The following is a 27,456-nucleotide window of genomic DNA, read 5'->3' as shown; positions in this document are numbered from 1 at the left end:
GAGTCTCTTCTGTCACCCAGGCTGCAGTGCAGTGGCACGATCTTCACTCACTGCAACCTCCACCTCCTGGGTTCAAGCTATTCTCATGCCTTTGCCTCCTGAGTAGCTGGGACTACAGGTGCAGGCCACCATGCCCAGCTAATTTTTTTGTATTTTCAGTAGAGACGGGGTTTTGCCATGTTGGCCAGGCTGGTCTCAAACTCCTAACCTCAAGTGATCTGCCCACCTTGGCCTCCTAAAGTGTTGGGATTACAGATGTGAGCCGCGAGATTTCATTTACTATTAACAAACCTGTGTTGAGCACCTGCGCATTGTGTCCAGTACTGTGCAAGGCTCTGGGTGACCCTCAGCTGCTCCCGCGGGTGTCCAGCCAAGATTGGCCTTCCTGAGCCTCCCCACACATGCAGTGGACACCTATGGACCAGGCTCTGAGCTGGGGCTTTTATGCTTTGGCTTCCTTAACCACCTGCAGCCTCCCACATGGCCAGGGAGAGCCCAAAGGTGGCCCCAGCTTTGGTGTTGCTTTGCCATAAGCGCCTAGCATGTATCATGGCTGTGAGGCCTTGAATATTTTATCCAGGTAGCTATTCATCCAGCAACCATTATTTTCTGATGTGGTGCCACCTTCAAGGAGCTCACAAGATGTTGGGGACCAGCAAAGAGCCAAAGGGACAAGCTACGCTTTTAGGACCACTGTCCCTGTATTCTCTAAGCAGAAGGAAGCCACAGAGGGCATATGAGCTGGGGAATGGCAGGCTCTAGGCTATGGCGAGGGTACAGGATAGGTTTCAGAGGCTGTAATGGGGAGGACCAGCATCTGACAGTAGGGGCTTGCCTCAGAGGAGTCCTGAGCAGATTGCCTTTCCTGCGGGAGGCTGTGTCGGTGGTCATTAGAAGCAAAGTGAGACAAGGGCCACTGCTTGGGGAGGTTCCACCTGCAGCCGATTGCCCTATTTGACCCTTGGATGCTTAAGAATCTGGAGGTGTTTGTTCTTTCCAGGCCAGTGGGGAAAGAAAACTAGTAGGATTTAGGTTATACCTGAAAAAGGATCCCGCTTCCCCAGCCCTCATATCATGCGGCTCCCTCCACACCCAGCCTGTCTGTTGGCTTCTGCTGGAGCAGAGGGACTCCCTGGGAACTCTGGACACCAGGAGAAACCGCGCCTTCCTCCCTGCTCTCTGGAGAGACAGCACTTCATCAGTGGCCGGGTCCTCACTCCTCTAGGAAGGGGCTTCCTTTCCAGGCACACTGTGTCCGGCATGGGCTGGCCATTCTTGTACCACTGTCTTCCACACTGTGGCCCTCTTCAGGCCTGAGTTTTGGGGACTGAGCCGCTTGTTGAGAAAAAAGGAGCTGCCTAAAATGGGGAAGGCAGCTGGGAGGTTGAGGTCGGAGGAGGTCAGGAGTCCCTTCTGGGACTTGTTGAGTTTGTAGTGATCGTTAGCTATCAGAGAAGAACTGTGGAGAGGAGCGGGGAGCCCTTCCACCTGCCGGGGAGTGCCCCTCCCAGGAAAGGCATTCTCTGGTGCTAAGTGCCTCCACCGATGGGGACTCAGCGCTTCTAGAGATGGCTCACGTGTTCTCAGATGGAGCCAAGTCCTGTGAAGCCAAAAATCTTTCATGGAAGATATGCTTCTTTTGAGGAAAAGGGGAGGAGGGGCCGTGCAGAGCTGCAGGGGCCACCACAGTCGTGCAGAAATCTGGTCCTCGGGAGCCGTTCTCTTCCCCACGCCTCTGAGCACAGTCTCAGTCTTGCCGCCCTTTCTGATCACTCTGCAGAGTCTGGCTGAGACCCTAACCAGAGTCCCAGGTCCTAGCCTTGAGGCCAGCACCTCTCAGACCTGGGCAAGGATTTATTTAGTCCCATGAGAACAAGTTTGAGATATGCTAAGCTGTGGGGTTGGTGGCTAAGTTGTGGGAGGGGGTTCGAGAGAGGAGGGCTGGGTGGGGAGGGGAGACTGAGGAAGAGGGTGGGAATGAACTGCTCTCTCGGTTTTCTCAGCTGTTCAGTGGGAACACCACCCCTGGTGTGGCAGGCAGAGAAGTATCTGGAGCAAGACTGCTGGGGGTGCCATCTCTCCCAGCTTGGTGACTTAGACAAGTTAGCCGAGCCTCAGTTTCCTCATCTGCAACATGAGAATAATGTCCTCGCTCGGATTAAATGAACTCATGTGTGTGAAGCACTCAGGGCTGGACTTGGCTTGTGCTGAGAATCCCATATGGGAGCAGGCAGACAGGAGCTGCTGTGGTCGCTCAGTCTTTTTCCAGCACCCTCCCCCCAGTATCTTTTTCCCTCTGTGTCCCTGTGGCCCTGCAGGTGTGGGGGGGCCACCCCCTTGAGGACAGCCCTGCCCACTTACACCCAGGTGGACCGGCCGGGCTGCATAGCTGGAGTTACTCGGCTCAGCCCCCCCAGGGCTGGGAAGAGGGCAGGAGGGGCCGAGGCAGCTGCTGGGGACTTCTGGGTGGGCTGCCTGGGCCTGTTTCCTCGCTTTTGGTCAGGCCTGGCCCTGTGGGGGCATGTCTCCCTCCCACCCCCATGCACGGGAAGGGGCCATATTTGGGGCCAGGGCACACAGGATCACCCAGACTTAAGGCTTAAGCCTTTTGGAGGCCACATGCCACCCAAACAGACCTTGGATCCTAAAACTGGCTACGGGGAGGGGAAGTGTGGGGCCCTCCAGGAGACTCTAGGCTCTTGGGCTGAGCCCTGTGGTCCATGACCCTGAGGAGTTCTGCAGATAACTGTATTCCAATGTTTTTGTTTGAGATGGAGTTTTGCTCTGTTGCCCAGGCTGGAGTTCAATGGTGTGATCTCGGCTCACCGCAACCTCTTCCTCCTGGGTTCAAGCAATTCTCCTGCCTCAGCCTCCCAAGTAGCTGGGATTACAGGCAAGTGCCACCACACCCGACTAATTTTGTATTTTTAGTAGAGACAGGGTTTCGCCATGTTGGTCAGGCTGGTCTTGAACTGCCAACCTCAGATGATGCGCCTGCTTCAGCCTCCCAAGGTGCTGGGATTACAGGTGTGAACCACCATGCCCAGCCAATGTTATTAATTCCCTTTGTAGTCCCATGTATTTTTCTTTTATTCATTGAGAAAGTATTTTCGAGAACAGGTCACAAGTTTTGCAGACTGCGAAAGGGGCCTAAGTCTGAAAGTGGTGAAGAGCTCTGGCCTCATCCTCCATCTCACGCCCATGCAGGGCCAAGTCCCAAGCAAAGAGGAACCCCAGATGCAGACCCAAGAGGAAACAGGCACTGGAAGGACCTTGCCAGCCCCAGATCACAGGGGCGCCCCAAGTGGACAGACGACAGCCCACAGTGGTCTCCACCGAGCACCTGCGCCCTCTCCTCAGTGCACTGAGTGCACAGGTGCAAGGCTGCATTGTGTGCAAGAAACAGAGCCTCAGGGAGGGGAACTGACTCCAGACAGGACAAAGCGCAGAGATAACTGCAAATCCCTGTTCCTCAATGAAAAAGCAAGTCATCTTTTTAAAAAATAATTGCTGACAAAAAGTCATGACGATCATTAAAAAGTCCAGGTCAGGCCGGGCGCGGTGGCTCAAGCCTGTAATTCCAGCACTTTGGGAGGCCGAGGCGGGTGGATCACGAGGTCAGGAGATCGAGACTATCCTGGCTAACATGGTGAAACCCCGTCTCTACTAAAAATACAAAAAACTAGCCGGGCGTGGTGGCAGGCGCCTGTAGTCTCAGCTACTTGGGAGGCTGAGGCGGGAGAATGGCGTGAACCCGGGAGGCGGAGCTTGCAGTGAGCCGAGATCACGCCACTGCACTCCAGCCTGGGAGACACAGCGAGACTCCGTCTCAAAAAAAAAAAAAAAAGCCAGGTCATCCTCGTTCCCAGTGGCCCTGCTCTTTCTACCACTGTGTATCAGGGAGTGTTTTCTGAGGGAGGGGACTTTGGGAAGGGGCAGGTCAGGGTAGAGAGAGAGCTGCAGAAAGGGCTGGAGAGCTGCTTGCACCAGGGCTCGCAGACGGGCTGACTGAGCAGCGGAGGGAATGGGAACCCAGTTAACAAGTGATGTCACCTCTAAATTGGGCATTGGAGTGCAAGGGCAGAAATGCCCAGGACATGGTTTGGGGCACCAAAGAGGGAGACAGGAACAGCCTCAGAAAGAATGGGCTGATATGACTGGAGGAGCTGGAAGGGGCCTGAAGCTGGAAGGAAGGACAGATGCATCCACCTCTGGTGCCAGGCTGAAGGGTTTAGCATCTCGTCTCTGTGCTTGGTAGGAGGCTGATTCTGTTTTAGACATAAAGACCATCCTAGCATCTATACAGAAGAAGGATTAGGAGAGCAGAGAACAGAGACAGAGTTCAGAGGTGGGGCCAGCTGTTGTGGGGAACATGAGAGCTGTGGGTTGTTTTAGAGAGAGAGTGTTAACCTGACTTCATGACCCGCTAGATGAGTGGAGGCTGGAGAGACAGACACGGGGGATCCTAGGTTTCCAGCCTAGCTGAAGAGATGGAATCTGGAGAGAGGAAGTGGAGATATTTTCCCTGGGCGTGTTGAGTCTGAGGTCTCTGTGGACCCTCCCAGAGAGTCCTAAGATTCTCACCTAGATTCCTATATCTCCTCTTAAGATTTCCGGGGACAGTGAAGAATGTGGCTCAAGATGAAGTTACGTCTGGGCACAGTGGGCTGTCAAGAGGGACCTGAAGCAGGAACATGAGACCTGCCTGGCAGTTTCTAAGTGGCAGAGGGTGGGCTGGGAGGGTCATGGGAGGGTCCTGGTGCTCCTCCCTCTATGAGCAGAGGAGAGGCTGGTGACAGATGTCCCAGGACACAGCTCAGAGCAGCCAGGGGTCAGGCGAGGACATCCTGGGAAGCTGTGGCTAGGGACTGCATTTTCAGCGATGGTCAGCTGGTCAGGGCAGGACAGGGAACTCACTCCTGCAAGGCAGTGCTCTTCTGGGGCCCTGCAGGCAGCTCCAGGATTGTGTTCTCTCTTTGGAGTCCTCTGTCAAATCAGTGGGGTCCTTCTGGGCCTGGAGAGCAGCCCCTACCTCTTTCCCAGGCCACTGCACCTAGCCAGTCTCTAGAAGCGAGTTGGAGCCTGCCCCGGGTCCTGCACAGGTGGCCCCTCCAGCTAGTCAGGAAAGTTCCACCTCTCCTTCACTGCCCTCAGGCCAGCCTGTGAGGGGGATGCTGCCTCTCCACCTCCCATTTCACAATGGAGGAAACAGATCAAGACATTGTCCCACATCTCAGAGGCTGACTCTGAGGCCAGTGCTCACGCCCTGCAATGCCTGAGTCATGGGAGGGAGGAAGGGCTTGCTAGAGTGGGCTCAGAGACCCCTGCAAGCCATGGGTCAGTCTTTCAGGGCGCCCTTCAGACATCTGCCTTAACCAGGTTACTAATGGGTCCAGACTCTATTGGGGTGGGGTACCTGCAGCAGCCAGTGAAGTGGAGAAAGGGGAGAAGGGAAGGGGTGTGTCTCACCATAGTACAGGCTCACACCACAATCCTCCCACCAGTCTGCTGAGGGGACTGAATGAGACAATTGAGATCCAGCCCCCAGCCCAGTGTGCAGTGGCCTCTGGGAAGCACAGACAGGGCAGCCCTTACTCCTTTCTTCCCCCAGGGCCCAGGAGCTGACATCCGTCTCTGACCTGTTCCAACATAGCTCACGTGTAGTGAGAAGTGGGGTGCGGTGTGGTGGGCAATTCCCAGCCCCAAAGACTCGCTTTCCCCGGCTTCCATGAACACTTCTAATGGCCCATGCAGCTCACCTTGAGCAGGAGGGAGGGAGAAGGAGAATCAGCCTTGCTAATCCTCCTGGAGGTGTGACTGGCTGACAGCCTGGAGCCTCCCAGAGGTTCCATTTGGTTTAAAAGAGAATCCTTGTTAACCAAAATGGTGTTCTCTTGGTGAAATTGCAGGCAGCCTAACCAAGGGGAGCAAACAACACCTAGGCAAGAGGGAGACGCATTGTGTTTTCTTTGGTGGCAGGGACTAGGGTAATAACAAGGCTATTTCTCTCTACCTGCTGTCTCCCAGAAGATGGGCTGGGGACACAGTACCAGCCTGGAGCCCCTTGTGTTCCTGGATATTGCCTAGCTTTGGGGTGAGATGAGACTGTGGAAGGAAGGCGCTCTGAGCATCCCAGGGCAGCTCCTGGCGGAGGGTCCAGAGAAAACGTGGAGGGACTATTGGGAAGAAGGGGGCGGGGAGGAGAGGAGAGCTGGAAAAGTGATTAGCAGCTCTGATGAGGTTGGAGTCAGGCCTGGCGGCCCCAGGGCAACACAAGAGAAAAAAGGAGCTGTTATTCATAGAGGGTGGACAAAGATGGCTGCCTGACTGAGGCAGCCCCCCAGCCCATCCCAAGGCAGCCAGCTCACTGGGGGTACCGGCAGGCCCCACGCCCTTGGCATGGATGCCCCTCAGGGGGATTGGGAATGGGACTGAGTCTGCAGGGAAAACACTGGGAGCCTGTGTCCTGTGTCCAGTTCCCAGCTCCCCTGGACCTTCTTTGAGAGCAGGGGAGGCCCAGGAGCCACCCCCAACCTCCTGGGGTAGTAGATGGGCTGTTTGATCAGTGAGTGTGTAAATTGGGATTTTATGGATCGCTTATTCACGGCTGGAGCTGGGGCCCCCAAATTCCTCTGTGCCCCCAGAATGCTTAATCTAGTCCTGAGCTTCCCCATGAGAGGCAGAGGGGAGGAGAGCTCCCCACAGGCCCCCACCCCTCCTGCTGTGTCCCCTCCCAAGGCCCCAGGCTTTGTCAGTTGCAGGTTGAGCGGTTCAAATGTGCTAATACACTCCCTGGGGGCCACCGGACAGTGGGACTTACTCCTCAGTGCTGTGATTGGCCAGAGAGACCACAGGAGGGGGGTTTCTGGCAGCAGCTGGGAGCGTGTGTGTCTGCACACCCACCCGCCCGCCTATGTGCCTGAGGGGAGGGGGCTGGAGGTGTCCACCCTGCTCAGACCACTGGGCAGAGACAAAGGACCTTCATCTAGCCTGGGACAAGGATTAAGCCCACCAGTCATGTCCCTACCTGGTCAATCCAGTTAGGGAGTCCACTGCCCACCTCTACGTCCTCCTATTACATCATGACATGGTGGGGGCTTAATCAATGTGTGTTGAATGGATGGATGGATGAGCGACCACAAGAATGACTGCATTTCTAACTGGGGTGTGTCTGCTGGAATAATCTGGCACCAACAGATTCCTCCATCTCTCCTTAGGATTCCGAAGTATCCGCCCCCTACTAAGTGAGACTCACTTTAGCCCAGGTCTGGCCAGACATCAAGGCCGGACATGAGAGACTGACCAGGCCTCTGGGGACACAGCTGTGACCCCAGGACTGTGTTACCACTTGAGAGTGCTTTCACTGTGGTCATGTTTCTCCCTCTCTGCTGGCCCCATCTGTCCTTGGGATTGGATGAGGATGAGGATGGTGGGCGGGGTGGGGGAGGGGTGTTGAGCAACTGATGGGGGAGGGCAGTGAGGCCCAAAGGCCAGATGACAAAGTGCCCTGTCCTACCTTCCTCTCCTCTTCAGCCTGTCCTTCCTCTCCTGAGGCAGGGCAGACAGGCGGGGCTGGGGCGGAGGGAGTTGACTCAGCTAGCCCATCCTCCCTCCCCTGGTTCTACGGAAAGCCCAGGGTAGCTGTAAAACTGCCTGGGAATCCTAGGGAAAGAAGTCTGCAGGGCTCACTCCTGTAATCCCAGCACTTTGGGAGGCCGAGGTAGGTGGATCGCCAGGTCAGGAGTTCGAGACCAGCATGGCTAACATGGTGAAACCCTACTAAAAATACAAAATACAAAAACTGTTGTTCTGAGAGGCCAGGCCAGGCAGCACCCTTGAGGAATAAACTTTCCCTTTCACCCAGCCTGGAAATACAAAATTTAGATAAAATCTACTAAAAATACAAAAATTAGCCAGGTATGGTGGAGCACCCCTGTAATCCCAGCTACTCGGGAGGCTGAGGCAGGAGAATCAATCACTTGAATCCAGGAGGTGCAGGTTGCAATGAACGGAGATCACGCCACTGCACTCCAGCCTGGGTCACAAGAATGAAACTCTGTCTTAAAAAAAGAAAACAACAAAAAAAAGAATCTAAATCCGAAGGAAGTCTACCTGAAGACCTTAAGAAGCAGGACTCCATGGAAGCTCAAGATAGAGCAGCTCCATCTGACAGAACTTTTTGTGGTGGTGGAAAGGTTCTGGGTCTGTGATGTCTACTATGGTGGCCACTTCCTCATGTGGCTGTTGAACATATGGAATGTGGCTAGTACCGCTGAGGAAGTAAAATTTTTATTTTATAAATTTTAATGACTGCAAATTTAAATAGTTACATGGGGCTAGGGGCTGTCATTGGACAGTACAGGATTAGAGGCTGTGTTCAGGGCTGAAGCAAAGTCCTTGGGTGCAAGTGCCAATTCTGTCCCCTTTTGGCTGGTGGCCTTGGGCAGGACTCTTCTCACCACACTGTGTTCCTTCCCCAGGTTGCTGGGCTGCCTCGAAGGGAAATGCAGTGTGGGCCATCGGCAGTTAAGAGAATCATCTGTTCCTTTGGGTGACTGGGCTGCCCTCAAGAGGTCCTGGACCACAGAGGAGATAAACATTCAGGGACAGCATGGCAGCCACAGTGGGAAAGAAGTGGCTGTAGGGAGCTCTGGACTTTGAGGCATCTAAGGAACTTCCTTGGGGATGTCAGTCCAAGAAGGCTTCCTGGAAAAGGGGGTGGTGGGGGAGGGTTGGGCAGGAGCTGAGCCACGGGATGGGTGGGAGGCTGTGCCTGAGAGCCTGGCCCTGGAGATCTGCTTATTTTGAGCTTGAAATGAAGCCTGGCGCTTTGAGGCACCTTGGAGAGCCTCACCGCCTCTAGGCTGGGGTAGGCAGCTGCTGACACATGGGCTGAGTCCCACTTCCCCTCTTACAGCTTGTATGACCTTGGGAGAATCTCTTTCCACACTTGAGTCTCCATTTCCTCTTCTATAAAATGGGAAGAATAATGCCCATCTGGCAGGGACATTGTGAGGACAAAAACGACGGATAACTATGAAAGTTCTTTGCAAACACTAGAAGGCTGGGTGAAAGGGAAAGTTTATTCCTCAGGGGTGCTGGGCCCCTGGCTTGGCCTCTCAGAACAACAACAGATGGTCACAGCTTGGCTGTGGCCCTGACCGTGGACACAGGCAGGGATTTCTGTGCTGTCCCCTCCCGCCAGTGTGTGCACGCGCACACAGAACCCAGATGGGGGCCACTTGGCCAGCTTCTCCCAGGCCGACCTCCTGCTGTGTGGCATTTGACAGACGAGGAGACCAGGGCCAGAGCATACCCCTCACCACACCTCCCACCCCAGAGAGGAGCCAGACTGGCGGGGCAGCATCCACACCTCCAGGAAGCAGGATCCCGAGGGCCCTGATCTCTTTACCATGTGTCCAGAGGCCTTTGATGGGAATTCCAGCACCCCTTTTGTCCTCTCCCACAGAGGCCCAATGGGGTGGGGGTAACAGAAGGAGAGAGACTTAAAGAGAAGGAGGCCATGTGGAGTCTCTGTGGGGCTGCGCTGGGTGCCTTCGGGGACTGGACACTTTCCTCTGGTGTTCACAGATACAAACTCCCCTTCTGGACTCCCCTCCCCTATCCATTCCTGAGGTGATTCCCTGGCGTCACCCCTTGCCACCCTCACCATCACATGTGGACTTAAATTTAGTCACCCCGATTGCTTTCTTTATTTGGACACAGAGGCCATTTCAAGACTCTGGGCTCATCCATCCATCGATCCATCCATCCGTCTGTCTGTTCATTTGTCCATCCATCCATCCATCCATCCATCCATCCATCCATCCATCCATCTATCCATCCATTCATTCATCCATCCATCCATCTGTCCATCTGTCTGTCCATCCATCCTGTAGTCTATTGAGAACTTACTCTGTGCCAGGCACTGTCCTAGGTGCTTGGGATATAACAGTGAACAAAACAAAGTCCCCACTCTCATGAACTTTCTAGTGGGTACACAAACAATAAAGCAACAAATAGGATTGGCCCCTTCAACCTGTTGTTCCATAATCTGATGGATGAGTGTTGCAGGGAACATCAGGTTGAAGGGGACAGTGTCTGCCAAGGCAACAGCTGAGCAGAGACCTGACGCTAGGAAGGGTGTGAGCCCAGGGAAGGTGTGTTCCAGGCAGGGCAGAGGCAGGGGTGCTGAGGTGGGAGGCAGCTTGGTGGGAGGAGCGGCGAGGAGGCCAGGGTGTGGAAGGGAGGGAGGAAGGGCAGTGGTAGCAGGTGAGGCCGAGAGGTAATGGAAGCTGACCATGAGGACCCTGTATACCAATGAGAGGACTTTGGCTTTTATTCTGAGTCAGATGGGAATCACCGGAAGTTTTTGGTGGAAGAACGACTTATGGAATATGCTTTCAAGAGTTACATTGGCAACTGTTTTAAGAAAAGAGAGAACAATGTAGAAAGGGGGAAGTGAGATGGAAGTGAGGCCGGGCATGGTGGCTCACGCCTGGAATCCCAGCCCTTTGGAGGCCAAGGAGGGAGGACTGCTTGAGCCCAGGAGTTCAAGACCAGCCTGGGCAACACAGTGAGACCCTCATCTCTACAGAAAAATTTAAAAATTTAGCTGGGTGTGGTGGCCCACCACACCTGTGGTCCCAACTACTTGGGAGGCTGAGGTAGGAAGACTCTTGAGCCCTGGAGGTCGAGGCTGCAGTGAGCTATGATCATACCACTGCACTCCAGTCTGGGCAGCAAAGTGAGACCCTGTCTCGAAAAACAAAACAAAAAAAAAGAGAGAGAGGCAGCTGCTGTGGTCCAGGTAACAGCATCCCTGGAGGTGGTGAGAAGTGATTGAAGAATCTGATTTGCTGTTCTGAAGAGTGAAAGAGAAGTTAAGGATATCGCAGTTTCTGGCCTGAGCAACTAGAAAGGATGCAGCTGCCACCTCCTGCAATGGGGAAGACTGAGGAGGGCTAGGTTGTGGATGTGGGAGCCAGGAGTTTCATTTTTGGACATGTTAATTATGCCAATTAAATATTCCAGTGGAGGTGTCAGGAAGAAGGTTGAATAAAGTACAGAGTGCAGGGGAGAAATCTCAGCTGGAGAACTATGTTTAGGAAACATCAATACACAGGTGATGGTGAAAGCCAGGAGATGGGATGGGATCATGCAAGGAATTACCATGGAGAGGGAAGAGAAGGTCGCAGGACTGAGCCCCAGGTCTGCAGGGTTTAGAAGGGAGTGGGTGATGAGAGGGCAGCAAATAGGCTGTGGAGGGGAGGGCAGCAGGAGCCAGGAGAGCACAGGGCCCTGGTTTTGCAACAGGAGGGCAGAGCATCAGATTCAGCTGTGTGGTTATGAGGCTAAGGTAGTGGAGTGTTGGGGATAAATGCCTGCTTGGAAGGGGTTCAAGAGCGAATGGAAGGACAGGAATCGGAAATAGTAGCATAGAAAAGGTAAAAGCAAGCAGAGAGAGAATGTAGCTGAAGGGGGATTCAGAAATTATTTTGGGGCCAGGCACAGTGGCATATGCCTGTAATCACAGCACTCTGGGAGGCTAAGGCAGGTGGATCACCTGAGGTCAGGAGTTCAAGACCAGCCTGGCTAACATGGAGAAACCATGTCTCTACTAAAAATGCCAAAATTAGCTGGGTGTGGTGGTGGGCACCTGTAATCCCAGCTACTCAGGAGGCTGAGGCAGGAGAATCACTTAAATCCAGGAGGCAGAAGTTGCGGTGAGCCAAGACCGTGACACTGCATTCCAGTCTGGGCATCAGAGCAAAACTCTGTCTCAAAATAAATAAAATAAAATAAAATAAAAAATTAGCTAGGTGTGGTGGCATGTGCCTGTAGTCCCAGCTGCTCAAGAGACTGGGGTGGGAGGAATGCTTGAACCTGGGAGGTGGAGGCTGCAGTGAGCTATGGGCACACTACTGCACTGTATGTAGCCTGGGCAACAGAGCAAGACCTTGTCTCAAAAATGTATATGTATTTTGGGCTTTTTTCCTAAAACGGGAACTATAACAGCATATTTGCGAGCTGATGAGAATGACCCAGCAGAGATGGAAATGGATCAGGCAGGAGAAGGGGGAACTGAGGGAACAGTGTCTTTGTTGAAAGAGGGTGGGATCAGTGCACAAGAGGGAGGAGACTTCAGACAGCTCACCTATCCTCTGTTCATCCTCTGTTCTATCCCCTCTCCCACCAAGGAGTGAGCTTAGGGACAGGGAAGGAGAGTGTTCGGCTCTCATGCCCCGCTCAGGGGGGTGCTCCCGGCCTTGTATCCTTGCCTTTCCACAGCCTGTGGAAGTGGGAGGAGATCTGCTTTCAGGTCCCAGCTTCGCCTCCAGAGGATCGTGTGACCTGGGGCCAGCCACATCTGTCTGGCACTGTTTTATCTGCAAATAATACCTGCTTAACTGAGGTGCTGTGGGGAGTGGGTGCCAGCGCTCCCTGCTCAGCTCTGCACTTTCCTTGCTTTCTCCTGGAACCTCTTAGCTGGGACCTGCTGTCTCCTCCATGCCGTGGTGCTCTCCATGACTGCTGCAAAATGAATTCCTGACTCCCCAGCAGAAAGTACCTCAGCTGTCTCTGAACCTCCTGCATACTTTCTTTTCCTCTTTTTTCTTTTTTAGCTATATCACCTTATTTTTTAAAAAAAATCTGTCAACTATATTTATTCCTGTAATTCTTCATTTGCACAGAAAATCAACAGTTGTCTCTGTTTTAAGGGTAATACAGGCTGGGGTTGGTGCTCACGCCTGTAATCACTTTGGGAGGCTGAAGGGGGTAGGCTGCCTGATCCCCGGAGTTTGAGGCCAATCTGAACAACATGGTGAAACTCTGTCTCTACAAAAGCAAGCAAGCAAACAAACAAACAAACACAAACATTAGCCAGGCTCGGTGGCATGTACCTGGCACCTGTGGTCCCAACTACTAAGGAGGCTGAGGTGGGAGGATCGCTTGAGCCTGGGAAGTTGAGGCTGTGGTGAGCTGTGATCACGCCACTGCACTCCAGCCTGGGCAACAGAGTGAGACTCTGTCTCAAAAAAAAAAAACAGGGTAGGCTGGGCACGGTGGCTCACACCTGTAATCCCAGCACTTTGGGAGGCCAAGGCGGGTGAATCACGAGGTCAGGAGTTTGAGACCAGCCTGGCCAACATGGTGAAACCCCATCTCTACTAAAAATACAAAAAGTTAGCTGGGCGTGGTGGTGGGCGCCTGTAATCCCAGCTACTCAGGAGGCTGAGGCAGGAGAATCGCTTGAACCTGGGAGGGGGAGGCTGCAGTGAGCTGAGATTACACCACTGCACTCCAGCCCACATGACAGTGTGAGACTCTGTCTCAAAAAAAAAAGGGTAATACAATATTTTTATTTTAAAATTTACTTTTTTAAATAAAAATGGGTATATTTATGGTATACAAAATGATGTTTTGAAATATGTATCCATTGTGGAATGGCTACATTGAGCTAATTAACATATGCATTCCCTCCTATACTTATTTGTGGTGAGAACACCTAAAATCTACTCTCAGTAATTTTCTTTTTTTCTTTCTTTCTTTTTCTTTCTTTCTTTTTTTTTTTTTTTTTGAGATGGAGTCTGGCTCTGTTGCCCAGGCTGGAGTGCAGTGGCACGATCTCAGCTTACTGCAACCTCCACCTTCCGGGTTCAAGCGATTCTCCTGCCTCAACCTCTCAAGTAGCTAGGATTACAGGCACCTGCCACTACACCCAGCTAATTTTTGTATTTTTAGTAGAGATGGAGTTTCACCATGTTGGCCAGGCTGGTCTCAAACTCCCGACCTCAGGTGATCCGCCTCCCTCGGCCTCCCAAAGTGCCAGGATTACAGGCATGAGCCACCGCACCAGGCCTACTCTCAGTAATCTTCAAGTATACAATACACTTTTATTAACTCTAGTCACCATATTGAACAATAGATCTCTTGAACCTATTCCTCCTGAAATTTTGTCTTTTGACCAATCCTCTTTTTTCTTCCTTCCTCCCTCCCATTCTCTTTCATTCCTTTTTTCCTCTCTTCTCTTCCCTCTCTCCCTCCCTTCCTCCCTCCCTCTGTTCCTTTTCTCCCTTCCCTCCTTCCTTTTTTCCTCTCTTTCCTTCCCTCCCTCCCTCCTTTCTGAGGAAACACTTTATTTTCTCTTCCCTGTTAGCTGATCAAGTCTGCAGGCATGGGTCCCAATGTGGTCCGGTTTGCCTCTCAAGCTGGGAGTCATAGCTGGCACACAGTGGCTGGCACACCAAAGGTATCATGGAAGGAAGAATCATGCAGCCACCCCATGGCATCCTCTGGCTCATCCCTAAACATGTGTTGAGTCCTACTCATGCTAGGCCCCTTGTGAGCTCTAGGGCAGCCCCCAGGCAGGTTTTGAAGGCTGTTCTCTGGCCCAGAACTGGGGGAAGAGGTTCCTGTATGGTAGGTGCCAGGGCTGTGACAGGTGACCAGTCTTCCAGAGTCTCCTCGTTACCCCTCCCTCTCCTCTCCCCTTGCAGTAACTGGGGGGTTGGCATGAGGAAGAGGGCCTAGAGGAGGGGCACAGTCCTGTTCAAGCTCTGCCAGGCAGCCAGAGACCCCCTGGGGCACCCGTTGTAAGCAGTAGACAAAAAGCCTGGGACAAAAGGCCTGTGGGAGCCTTGGTGAATAGATTAATGAGATTTCCATAAGGGAGGCCAACAATGGGATTCTCCCTTCCAGCCTCTTTGTTCCAGGCTGAGATAATGGAGCTCAGAGGAGGCTTGCCCAGAGGCATGGCCCCTTCTCCACACCAGCCTGGAGCTGACTCACAGCTGCCCCTCCTTGCCTACCCTGCCCCCAGCCCAGTTTGGTCCAATCCCTTCCCACCCCCATGGGTGACGGAATCCAGAATCAGAGAATTTCTGGAAGATCCTGAAGGAATCTTAGGGGTCTCCTTCGGGGGTTGGAGGAGGGTGTTGATGCTGTGGGGTTGGGGTTTCCTCCTACCTCACCCTGTACAAAATTTATTTCAGTGTTTCTAATGAGAAAGGAAGATTAGAGGTCTACCGATCTAAACCAATGGTCTCAATGGACAGATGAAGAAAGTGGAGCTTAGTGAGGTTAAGTGTCTTGGCCATGATCAGAGAGTGACAGCTCAGGGTGTTTGCTGCCCCAGGAAGCCAGGGTGGGCTGGGGGGATACCTACTGCCTGCATCGGGCCCTGTGCATGGAGAGCCTGCGGTCCTCAGGGATGGGAGAGGCACCCACAGGACCCGTGGGCAGCAGGACCACAGGGAAGATCGGTGCCTGAGTGTTCTGGCCGGCTGTGAAGGCTGAATCATCTCTCATGAACCTTGTAAGACTTCCTAAAAATGAGGGGAGGGGTTTTAGGAATGACTTTACTCTCCCATCCAGTAATTCTTTCCGTAACTATTGATTGCCTGTGAGTTTGAAGGACTGCGTCCTGTTGGTAGAGTCAAGCGGGGTTTCAGTTTCCTATGTGCACAGCAGCGCTTCACCTTCAAGGTCTGCAGAGAAACAGTTGCCTCACGAACAAGACTGTGCTCCCCAAACCGGGCAGTTTCAGAGAGAGGGTTTTCTCTGTGCAGAGTCCCAGCTACCACCTGAGAAAGCCACAAAACCCAAATAAGGAACTTTGTGCCCAGCCCAGGGGTGTGTCTGGTTATCTGATGGCCTTTCACAGGGAAAGAGAGGCTCTACTTGGGCGTTTTACCGGGAGAGGACACAAATTCTCCTGTCTGGTCTGCAAGGTAAATACACAGCACTTGGGGGCGCAGCCACTGTTTCCACAGGCCCAGGAAGTGAGTGTTGGTGAGTGTAGGTGTGCAGTGTGGAATGGCCTCAGGCTCTTCTCTGGCTGTCAGAACAAAGGGCTGGGCCAGAGAGCCCTTGTAGGCAAGTGGTTCAGGGCCTGGGCTTTGAGTCCTATCTCCACTCTGTAACAGCCATGTGACCCTGAAGATGCGTTAATCTCTGTACCTCAGTCTCCTCATCTGTAGACTGGGGATGACAATAACAGTATTGATCTCAGAGCTGGTAGGAGGGCTGCATTAGAGATGTAAAACATAGAACAGGTTCTGTACCCATTGCCTGGGTTTTGGGGAAATGGCATGAGCTACTGGCCCATCATATTAGAACTGGAAGGAACCTCTTTTCACAGAACGTTCACCAAGTTTCCCCTGGCCCAAGGAGAAGTTACTTGTTGAGTTCACTCAGCAAGGTTGAAGCACTGCTTGGGTTCTGAATTTGTAATCTGTGCCCACACTGGACTGTGTCCATTATATACATTATCTTTAAATCCTCACAGCCACTCAGAATGACATATGTTATGCCCTTTAACAAACGGAGAAATTGGCTGGGCACACTGGCTCACCCTGTAATCCCAGCACTTTGGGAGGCTGAGGCAGACAGATCACTTGAGGAGTTTAAGACCAGCCTGGCCAACATGGCAAAACCCTGTCTCTACTTTAAAAAAAAAAAACAAAAACAAATACAAATGGGGAAATTGAGGTTCACTGAGGTCAACTTGCCCAGGGTCACACAGTGTGTGTCTGGGACTGGATTCAAATTAGGTCTCTGGGACTCAAAGCCTATACTTTCCCCATGTCCTCAAGGCCTTTCCTCCCCTCCAGCAGCACTGATCACTGGAGTGTGACTTGTGAACCTGGACAGGAGACAGGGGGTCCCCGTCCTGGGAGATCCTTCCTGAGGCTCCTGCAGGAGGCATACTGGTAGCTGGCCCAGGATCTCTGTGTCACAGCAAGAGGGCTGTAACTGGCCTGGGGGGCGAGGGCAGGGAGGCAGCATTTTCCACCTATAGTGGGCGAGGGGAGGAAGGCAAGGCCTGGCAGGCCTGGGTCTGTCAGGAAGCATCTAAGTGAGATCGCACTTTAAACATGTGTGTGCCAGGCACAGGCATGAACATATGCACATGTGCCTGCAGCTGCATACATCTGTACACATCCCTGGTGGTGTGCACATGCATGCTGGTGTGTATTCAGACACACGTGAGACATCATTCTGAGCCTGTGTGCAGGTAAGGCAACCTTACCCACTGTTCTCAAACTTCTGCCCTCTTCCTGCCCTTAGGTTGGGGCTGGTCCTTGGGCAGCTGAGTTCTTTCTCTAGGAAGGGGTTAAAGGAAAATGTAGCACTACGGAACTAAGTTTAGCAGAAGTTGCTGACCTGGTGCCCTGCTTCCCCGATATATATATATATATATATATATATATTTTTTTTTTTTTTGAGATGGAGTTTCGCTCTTCTCACCCAGGCTGGAGTGCAATGGCACAATCTCAGCTTATTGCAACCTCTACCTCCCAGGTTCAAGTGATTCTCCTGTCTCAGCCTCCCAAGTAGCTGGGATTACAGGCGCCTGCCACCACGCCTGGCTAATTTTTTTTTTTTTTTCTTTTTAGTAGAGATGCGGTGTCACTATGTTGGCTAGGCTGGTCTTGAACTCCTGACCTCAGGTGATCCACCCGCCTCAGCCTTGAAAAGTGCTGGGATTACAGGCGTAAGCCACCATACCTGGCCCCCTGTTAGATTATTGAAAGGATCTCTAGCAGATGCCATGTCACTGCATGTAGACAATGATGCCTTAAAGAAGGATGAAGAAGGGAAAAAGGGATGAGCTGGTAGCTAGTGGGGAACCCATGGTCAAGAGAGGTCATTTTGAAGATGAGAATGAATTAAGCTGACTGTGGGGAGGGACCCAGTACCTAGGAGGGATAATTGATGTGGCCAAGCACTGGGGCAGAGGGACCCTGAGGCCTTCTGGGTGCAAGATGGATATAGATGTAGATAAACATAAAAAGAGGGCTAGAGGTAAGGGAGATGTACCCAATGACTTCATTTTTTGCCCTGGCTAAAATGGGAGGAAATTTACCTGGAGTGGAAGGGCCAGTATCTGAAGATTGAGGATAGAGATCAGGTGGTCTAGGTAAGTGTCACGGACAAGGTCCCCTCTCTGGAAGGGCGAGAGGGGCTGAGCCGTGGAGTAGAGGAGACATCGTGGGTATGCAGCTGGGAGGATGGGGTGGAGGATTGGAGGTGGCTTACTGGAGTCCAGTTTCCAAGGTGGAGCAGTTCTCAGTGATGGCCAGGGCCAGAGGATCTTCACTGGCGGGTGGAGGTTTCAGTGAGGATTGCTGAAGGCCAGGCCAGGGGCTGGTGAGAGGGAGCCTGGTCCAAAAGTCTAGGGAATGAGGGGCATCACTGATAGCTTTAGGAGCACAGAGGCTGGCAGTGGCAAAGGAGATGTGTGTGGACAAGTCCAGATCTGAGCCTTCTTCATGGTGTCTGTGCCCTTGGTGGGGAGGATGTCACTCTTTCCCCAGCTTGTCCAGTTTAATATGCTCAGGGTAAATGCTATCAAGGTCAAATCTCTCTTTCCATATTAAGTAAGGAAACAAGGCACAGAAAATAGTAAATAGAAAAAAAAAAAACAAAACCAGATTTACACAATACTTGCATTTGTGTAACTTTTGTTCATTTTGAGGCAGAGTCTCGCCCTTGTCGCCCAAGCTGGAGTGCAGTGGTGCCATCTACTGCAACCTCCGCCTCCCGGGTTCAAGAGATTCTCCTGCCTCAGCATCTTGAGTAGCTGGGATTACAGGTGCCCACCATTACACCCGGCTAATTTTTGTATTTTTAGTACAGATGGGGTTTCACCATGTTGGCCAGGCTGGTCTTCAACTTCTGACCTCAGGGGATCCATCAGCCTCGGCCTCCCAAAGTGCTGGGATTACAGGCATGAGCCACTGAGCCCAGCCAATAACTTTGACGTTACCTCCTAAGACTCTGCAGCCAGAACAATTTGTGATTTTTGATGTTCCAGGAAATTACCCTCTTTCATACGAGGTAATGCCTCTGATCTTTCGAGATACTTCTCAGCAAGAGCTGGAGGGCTGCATATCTGCCCCCAAGGACCACACACTCAGCTCTGTTAGTCTCTGTTCTCCCTTCTGCCCAGCGGCCAGCATCACCTCTCAAATGGGGGCAGGACAACCTCGAGAACTCACTTACCTTCTTTTTTAAGCTATACTTCTATGGCTCACGCCTTCCCTAGGGCAGTGGGGATGATAGTAAATAGCTTTATTTTCAAATGTCTTCTCCCATTGATGTCAGTCACAGCCACATTAAGTAAACAGCATCAACAGGGGTGGGGTGCTGTCAACAAGCTGCTGCTAGGAAGGCCAGCTGTGGTTATCTTCACCTTCCTCTTCTACTATATACACCCACTTTCAAAGCTCTAGTGACCCAACATTTCTTGGTGTTCTCTACGGACTCGAAGTGTATGGTTATGTAGGTTGTGCACAACAGCCTTACTTCCAACAGGGCACAATTCACAATTCTAGTGCAGCAGACACTAAATTTATGAGCTTTCCAGAAGGTGGCAGTAAAGTGTCTTGAGGAAGGGAATATGGCACGTGAGCTAGCACAGCCCTGGCTTTCTGAAGGCACTGCACCCTGCACCTTTGAAGGTGCTGTTCTTGGGATCTGGGATGCCCTGCTCACTTTAGCCTGTCTGGTCGACTTGATCCCTCACTTTTCATGGTCCAGCAAAGGCACCACCTCCTTGGGAAGTTGCCCTGAGCCCCAGTGCCGTTGGCACATACCTCTATTTTCTCACTTCACAGAGGCCATTGTCTACCTACCTGTCTTCTCTACCTGGCTGAACCATCCTGTTCACCTTTCAATCTTCCCCCATGCCTAGCAAAACATTTGGGATTTGCTCCATAAAAATCCATTAAAGAAAGAATACTGAACCTATGAGAATATGTGAACCTGCTAAGAAACTTATCAGAAGCTTAGTTTTGAGAAATCATCATCGGCACCAGCTGTCACTGGGTGTGCCATGGGCCTCTTAGTCTTTGAGATATTTTATCAGGCTGGCCCACAGGAGGCCTGTGCCTGGGTAGAGCCATTCCGCAAGCCCCGGATCCCCTTTAACAGAGTGTTTGGCTCATGCTGGGAGGTGCTAAGGGACAGTGTCAGGAACAGCCATGGAACATCTCTGCTGTGTTTACAGCATGGATGGCAAGAAGGACATTGTTTATTACATCTCACAGGTCTTCCTGAGGACTACGAAAAAAAGTTCTATGATCTCTAAGACAGGAACACTTTTGCTTTGAATAATGGTGTTTTTTTTACTTTGCAGTGAGTCTGATTACCTCTCCCTATTTGGCTACTGGGAAGCTCAGAGACAAATTTATGGTCCACATCCTATGATGTGCATTGTTGTGTAATAACTTTCCCCCGTTTTCTCCAGCATATGACCTATTTGTTCTATATATTTTTGTACTGTGGTGAGACCTATTGGGAATAAAGCAGGTAGCAGCACCTGCCCCAGGCACACAGCCATTACATGCAGCTGGGTCTGGGATCCACGTGCTCTCACTTCATCAGGCAGAAGCCAAAACCAAGTGGGAAGGAAATGAATGCTCTGGGTCAGCCACTGAGGTTTCCCATGGATAAGGCAGTGCCACACACGACAGCATCTCTGACCTCAGGCCCAGAAGGGGTCTTGGAATCTCAGGAAAGGCTGAGGTGAACAGAGCACTTAGGAATAACAAACTTCTGGGTCACTAGGCCGCGGACTCTGGGCAGGCCTCATACATCTCTTTACGTAACCCTGGTGCCTCTGTAGTGGCCAGCACATGGTGGGTGACAAACATCTCTTACCGAGCGAGCTTCACTTGAATGTGACTATTCCGAGGGCTGGGGTGTCCCACCCATTGTCCGATCCTTCATTAGAAAGTAAGGATCACGTGTCCTACAGAGGACATGGCTGGAGTGGCCAGGACAAAGATAATGACCATTGCCTACAAGGTGAAGTGAGGGCGAGCCACATCGTTTCCAGACCCCTTTGGGTGCTGAGGAAAACGTTTTCAGACAACTTTAATCCTGAGACATAAGGAGTTTATTTGGTGCCTGGAGGGAGGGCCCCAGGACAGTGGGGCGGTAGGTGGTGGATGCCGGAAGCCCAGCCTGTCCAAGCCGCAGTCTAGGAGGACTGTCTATGGCTAGCAGTGGCCCGCTGGGTCCTCGGTGGCTAGACCTCACCAGCCCTCCTATTTCTTGCCCGCAGCTCTGTTGAAGATGCACTGGACACCGGAACACGCCCAGCCCCTCAACCAGTGGCCAGAGCAGCACCTGGATGTCTCCTCCACCACCCCGTCGCCGGCCCACAAGTTGGAGTTGCCCCCTGGGGGTCGCCAACGCTGCCACTACGCTTGGGCACACGACGACATCTCCGCCCTCACTGCCTCCAACCTCCTAAAGCGCTATGCAGAGAAATACTCTGGGGTCTTGGACTCTCCCTACGAGCGTCCGGCCCTGGGCGGGTACAGCGACGCCTCATTCCTCAACGGCGCCAAAGGGGACCCCGAGCCCTGGCCAGGGCCGGAGCCACCCTACCCTTTGGCCTCACTCCACGAGGGCCTCCCAGGAACCAAGTCGGGCAGTGGGGGCAGTTCCGGGGCCCTAGGCGGCTCCCCGGTTTTAGCCGGGAACCTCCCTGAACCCCTCTACGCCGGCAATGCGTGCGGGGGCCCGTCGGCGGCGCCCGAGTACGCGGCGGGCTACGGCGGGGGGTACCTGGCGCCGGGTTACTGCGCGCAGACGGGTGCCGCGCTGCCCCCGCCGCCCCCGGCCGCGCTTCTGCAGCCCCCGCCGCCGCCCGGGTACGGGCCCTCAGCGCCGCTGTACAACTATCCCGCAGGGGGCTACGCGGCGCAACCCGGCTACGGCGCGCTCCCACCGCCCCCAGGCCCACCCCCGGCCCCCTACCTGACCCCGGGCTTGCCCGCGCCCACGCCCCTGCCAGCGCCGGCGCCGCCCACAGCCTATGGCTTCCCCACGGCCGCGCCGGGTGCCGAGTCCGGGCTGTCGCTGAAGCGCAAGGCCGCCGACGAGGGGCCCGAGGGCCGCTACCGCAAGTACGCTTACGAGCCCAAGGCCCCCGCGGCTGACGGGGCCTCCTACCCCGCCGCCGACAACGGCGAGTGTCGGGGCAACGGGTTCCGGGCCAAGCCGCCGGGAGCCGCGGTGGAGGCGTCAGGCAAGTACGGTGCCGGCGTCCCCCTCAAGGTCCTGGGCTCCCCCGTCTACGGCCCGCAACTGGAGCCCTTTGAAAAGTTCCCGGAGCGGGCCCCGGCTCCTCGTGGGGGGTTCGCCGTGCCGTCGGGGGAGCCTCCCAAAGGCGTGGACCCCGGGGCCCTGGAGCTGGTGACGAGCAAGATGGTGGACTGCGGGCCCCCGGTACAGTGGGCGGATGTGGCGGGCCAGGGTGCGCTCAAGGCGGCGCTGGAGGAGGAGTTGGTGTGGCCCCTACTCAGGCCGCCCGCCTATCCCGGCAGCCTGCGCCCGCCGCGGACCGTCCTGCTCTTCGGGCCGAGGGGCTCGGGCAAAGCGCTGCTGGGCCGCTGCCTCGCCACGCAGCTGGGTGCTACGCTGTTGCGCCTGCGCGGCGCGACCCTAGCTGCGCCCGGCGCCGCCGAGGGCGCGCGCCTCCTCCAGGCTGCTTTCGCGGCCGCGCGCTGCCGCCCACCCTCCGTACTCCTCATCAGCGAGCTGGATGCGCTGCTTCCCTCCCGGGACGACAGCGCGGCGGCAGGGGGCGCGCTGCAGGTGCCGCTCCTAGCTTGCCTGGACGGGGGCTGCGGCGCGGGGGCTGACGGCGTGCTGGTTGTGGGCACCACCTCGCGGCCCGCGGCTCTAGACGAGGCGACCCGCCGGCGCTTCTCTCTCCGCTTCTACGTGGCGCTGCCAGACAGTCCGGCCCGCGGGCAGATCCTGCAGCGGGCGCTGGCCCAGCAGGGCTGCGCGCTCAGTGAGCGGGAACTGGCGGCGCTGGTGCAGGGCACGCAGGGCTTCTCTGGGGGCGAGCTAGGGCAGCTGTGCCAGCAGGCGGCGGCCGGGGCGGGCCTCCCGGGGCTGCAGCGCCCCCTCTCCTACAAGGACTTGGAGGCAGCGCTGTCCAAAATGGGCCCTAGGGCCTCCGCCAAGGAACTGGACTCGTTCGTGGAGTGGGACAAAATGTACGGCTCCGGACACTGACGGCGCGCGGTGGAGGCCGCGGGAGCCGCCGTCCCTCCGTCCCCGCCGCCTCCGCGTGGGAGGGATGTCGCTGACTAAACCTGGCTGGCAGGGGCCAGAGTGGTGAATGTGGGATGGAGGACAGGAGGGGGTCTGCTGGTGGATTTTTTTTTTTTTTTTTTCGTGGTAAGGAAAATGCTTCTGCCAGGCAGATAGATGCCATATGCGCCGTGTACTCAGGTTTTTCCTATTTATTGTGGACTGGAAGCTCGCCATCTCCGCCCGGCGGACCGGGCAGATCCGGCATGGGCTGGCACCCGGGGCCTTAGGAACTCCTGCTCTCTTGCCACAACGCTTTTGTCTCCTCGCTAGCTGAATGGCACCCTCCTTCTCCCTCACTATCTCCATCCCATTCTCTGCATTCTCTTGGTTTTCTCTCCCTTTTGCTTTGTCGCTGACAGCCCTCCCCCCAATGCTGGCCCTGTTTCTCTCCTGCCCCTCCCTCCCCAGCTCTCCCTCCCTCACCCTCTGTGCTTCTGTCTCCATCCCTGGCTTTCCAGCGTCCCTCGCCTTTTGGTCCCTGAGCTTTAATGCCTCTCCATGCCTTCTGTTCTTACTTGGACTGCAGTGGCTCTTTGCAGGAGCTCTGGAGGCCCATGGGCTGAGGAGGAGGGGAGGAGGGTTACCCCTGTACCCATCTGAAACCTAGGGTCTAGGGGGATCAAGGAAGAAAACCCTAAAGAAGGGGAGTTTTTGTTTGTTTTTGAGGGGAGATCCCAGAAATGTAGCTTGTTTCATATTTTAGGCTTATTTTTGTAAAATGTGTAGAATTTGCTGTTTTTCTTTTTCTTTTGACAACTCAGGAAGAAACTGACCTCAGAAAGAATGTTAGACTTTGGCTGCTCTCCTGTGTGCCCCTCACACCTGTTCTCCCCCACCCCAACCCTCCCACTCCATCCAGGGGAGCACATTCTCCCAGACACTCAAAAAATGAGACTTATGGGGAAGGGGAGAGGAAGACCCAGAGGCCTCAGTGAAACCCCAGCTAATCCTGGTCAGAAGCAGAATGTATTCCTAAGGGCTTCCTCCCCAGGGTCTGAGGCCTAGGCATGAATGTGGGGTTTGAGAGAGGGGAGGCTTTATTTCTCTCCTGCCGCTCCCCACCCCCTGCCCCACCCAACCCCTCCGCTGAGTGTTTTCTGTGAAGGGCTATCCAGAGTTAGGCTGCGCTTGCCCAATTCGTTCCCGAGACCCAGAAAGTAGGCTGGGAGGGTCCAAATGGGAAGGTGACCTAAGCAGAAAGTCTCCAGAAAGGTCACGTCCCCTGGCCCTGCCTTGGCAGAAGTCCCCGGTGACTGGGGAGGATTCCATCTGGGTAGACAGTCTGGCCACAAAATCAGCTACTGGACCTCAGCCTCCTCTGTTGGAGGCTCTGAGAAGGAGTGAGCATCCCTTACTTGGGGGGCTCTGTGAGAAAATGTGTCTCCCCCCTTCCCCCGGAGTCCTAGGTCTGGAGCTCCAGGGCCGGGAGAGGGTGAGGGAGATGGGCAGGGGTGTTTTCTCTGACCTTGGGGGCTTAGTCTCAGTCCTGCCCGAACTTTCCACTAGGTTTGGAACCCTACCGAGAACCATATTTCTCTCCTTCCCACCAATTTTACCTTGATGAGGCTTTAGCAGTTTGCTCCCACCACCCCCAGCCCATTTCATAACTCTGATCTTTGTCCAAAGCAGGGGGCACGCCCCGCCCCACCACTTTTTCTCTCTCCCACCTCAGTCTCCCTTCCAGTTCCCTGCCTGCCTGTGCATTTCCTAGAGTCTACTGCCTCCCCTTCTGGCTGGAAGGGTGTCTGTGGGGGACCTTTCAGGGGCCCTGGCACCCAGGGCCTGTGCTGGCCTAGGAGTGCTGACCGGAAGGCTGCTCTGCTTCCCCCTGACCCCCTGTCGCTTTCTGACCCCCTCTTTGGAGCCAGCCGCCCGCAGGGCTTTGGTGCCTCAGAAGCAGTGGGCTGCAGGGTCACAGCTGCAGGCTGCAAAAGACCCTCGGAGGGAGCATGGAGTGAGGGGTTCTCTCTCAGGTGTGTATGTATAGGGGGGTGGGGGGATGGAGGGTGTCAGGGAAGTTGGGGTGGGATCCCAGCCTTCCCTTCAAGAGGCAGGGAGCTCTGAGAGGTGGAGTCCCCACTGCTTCCTCTACTAGGCTCCTGTTCCCCAGGCTTGGGGAGCTTTGCACAAGGAGACTGCCCCCAGCCTAGTGGCACCTACCTCATGGGCTCTGGGGTGGGTAGGGGAAGGGCCGGTCCAGCTCTGGTAATGTTGAGGGGGAGGCATACCAAAGAATCCAGGGGCAGGGAGTGGGGAGGGTGACTTCCGAGCTGGGCTCTCCCCTTCCTCTACCCAGACTGGGGCTGGGATCCTCTCCTCCCACTGTAACCATTTCTACCTCATTTTGCTGCGTGTTGTACATGGACGTATTTAGCTCCTGTCTGACGATGCTTTGCAGTTGTGGTCTGTCTACCTCAGAAGAGACTGTATTTTAAAAGAAAGTATTACACAGTATTAAAGCGATGACATGTGGTTTGCAGAAGATTTCTTGGGAGCAGTGGGATGTGGGAGCCCTCTGGGAGATGTCTGGACACCCAGGTCTGCCGGTGCTCTGGGCGGGGTGTTCCTAGTCCCTTAGTAACAAGGAGCAAGGACTCCTGTGACTCACTGTGATACAGCGAGTACCTACGGGAATGGGCACTGAGGCTATGGGGGAGAAGCCATGGGTAAGGGGCCTTCCTGCCGTTCTGAGCTCTGACACACAACTCTGGGGCAGGCTCATCGTATCCCCAGAGCCACAAAATAGGGGGGCAAGGAAGGGCTCACATGTTTGTTGAATGAGTGAATGAATGAATGCATGGAGGAAGGGGGGTGCTGAAGAGAGGGAGGGGCCATCCAGAACCTGCAGCAGCCTTCATTGAATAGAGCTAGGGTTATACTTGTATTCCGTTCTCAGTGGAGATAAAGTGGGCGGAGGGCGGGGTGTGGAGATGGCCGAGTTCCAGTGTTTCAGGTCACGTGGTGTCCTTTGTCTACCATCCCCCCATCCATCAGTCCCCTAACTCTATCTGTGACAGCTCATCATAAACTGGGAGACTAAACAACCTAGGAAGAAACACTTGCTGAAAAAGCTCTGTAGAGATGCCCATGAGGGATTTGGACCCACAACTCCTAGGTCCTTGAATACTCTAGGCAAGACTGTTGAGCATGCGCAAGAGCACAGGGGAGTGGTGCACCCGGGCTCCCTGCTGTGGCTCACTGCACACATACAGGAGGCAGAGTGAGCACCAGGGAGACCCTGCAAAGCAAAGAGGACACGAATGTGAGTGTGCCTGGAGGTGGGGGCTCTAAGGCACTGCCCCAGAGTCCATTACCACAAGCCTCTCAGCCCTTGGAGGTCCAGACCCACCTGGCCCCACTCCTCTATTTTGCACCTTACTGTGTGCAACATTGGGCCTGGCACTGAGGATACAGAGGGGTCAAGCACAGCTGCTATTCTTGGAGCCCATGTCTAGGTGGGAAAAGCTCAGATATTGATCATTTAAAAATGCAACTGGATAAAGCTACTGGGGGTGAGGGACTACATCAAATTAGCCTTTATATTCATACGCCTAGTGCAATTATCTGGTACACAGAAGACATTGAATAGATATTTGTTGAATAAGTCCTCTAATTTCCAGATGAGTGCCCTGGTGGAGGATGCACAGGTTATCTTAAGAATGCCAAAAAATGGCTGGGGGTATGGTGGCTTATGTCTGTAATCACAGTACTTTGGGAGGTCAGGAGTTCGAGACCAGCCTGGCCAACATGGTGAAACCCAGTCTCTACTAAAAATACAAAAATTAGCTGGGCGTGGTGGTGTGTGCCTGTAGTCCAAGCTACTTGGGAGGTTGAGGCACAAGAATTACTTGAACCTGGGAGGCAGAGGTTGCAGTGCGCCAAGATCATGCCGCTGCACTCCAGCTTGGGTGACAGAGGGAGACTCTGATTCAAAACAAAACAAAACAAAACACAAACAGAAAGAACGTCCAGAAAAGATCCTGACTTGTGGTGGTCTTGGTGGGGTATCAGGAAAACTTCCTACATGGGAGGGGAGGGGGATAGTTGGGCAAAGTATGGAGGCTGGAAACTGTATCTTACGTGCTGTGCCACGAGCCTTGATGTGTTACAAGATAGTGAGGGCAGGAATCGGAGGAGTGAGGCTGGAGGAGTCAGCAGGGACCTCACCATGGAGGGCCTTCCTTGCCCTGTTAGGAGCTGGGGCTCCATGATGAAGCCTTTGTGGGAGTTTAGGGGGCTGAAGACAGCACTGATTTGCAAGTTAAGAATTCACACAATGGCCCTGCATGGTGGCTCATGCCTGTAATCCTTGTACATTGGGACGCTGAA

The 27,456-nt window shown here is 54.0% G+C and overlaps 1 protein-coding gene across 1 annotated transcript; it reads left to right on the top strand.

Annotated features, from left to right (window-relative positions):
* The first annotated feature begins 11,904 nt into the window (after positions 1-11,904).
* On the top strand, positions 11,905-25,606 carry FIGNL2 (fidgetin like 2). The gene is made up of 2 exons (XM_025403039.1): positions 11,905-12,068; positions 21,077-25,606. The coding sequence occupies exon 2, from the start codon at positions 21,088-21,090 to the stop codon at positions 23,044-23,046; it is 1,959 nt and encodes a 652-aa protein (XP_025258824.1). The 5' UTR covers positions 11,905-12,068; positions 21,077-21,087; the 3' UTR covers positions 23,047-25,606.
* Positions 25,607-27,456: the final 1,850 nt, after the last annotated feature.

This window comes from Theropithecus gelada, chromosome 11, assembly GCF_003255815.1.
Source record: "Theropithecus gelada isolate Dixy chromosome 11, Tgel_1.0, whole genome shotgun sequence".
In the NCBI taxonomy this organism is placed as follows: Eukaryota; Metazoa; Chordata; class Mammalia; order Primates; family Cercopithecidae; genus Theropithecus; species Theropithecus gelada.
Note: the sequence above shows the minus strand (reverse complement) of the source record. Positions and strands in the feature narration are given on the sequence as shown.

Excerpts from the sequence above, each read along its gene's own strand:
- FIGNL2 (XM_025403039.1), top strand. The coding sequence starts at position 21,088 with ATGCACTGGACACCGGAACACGCCCAGCCCCTCAACCAGTGGCCAGAG.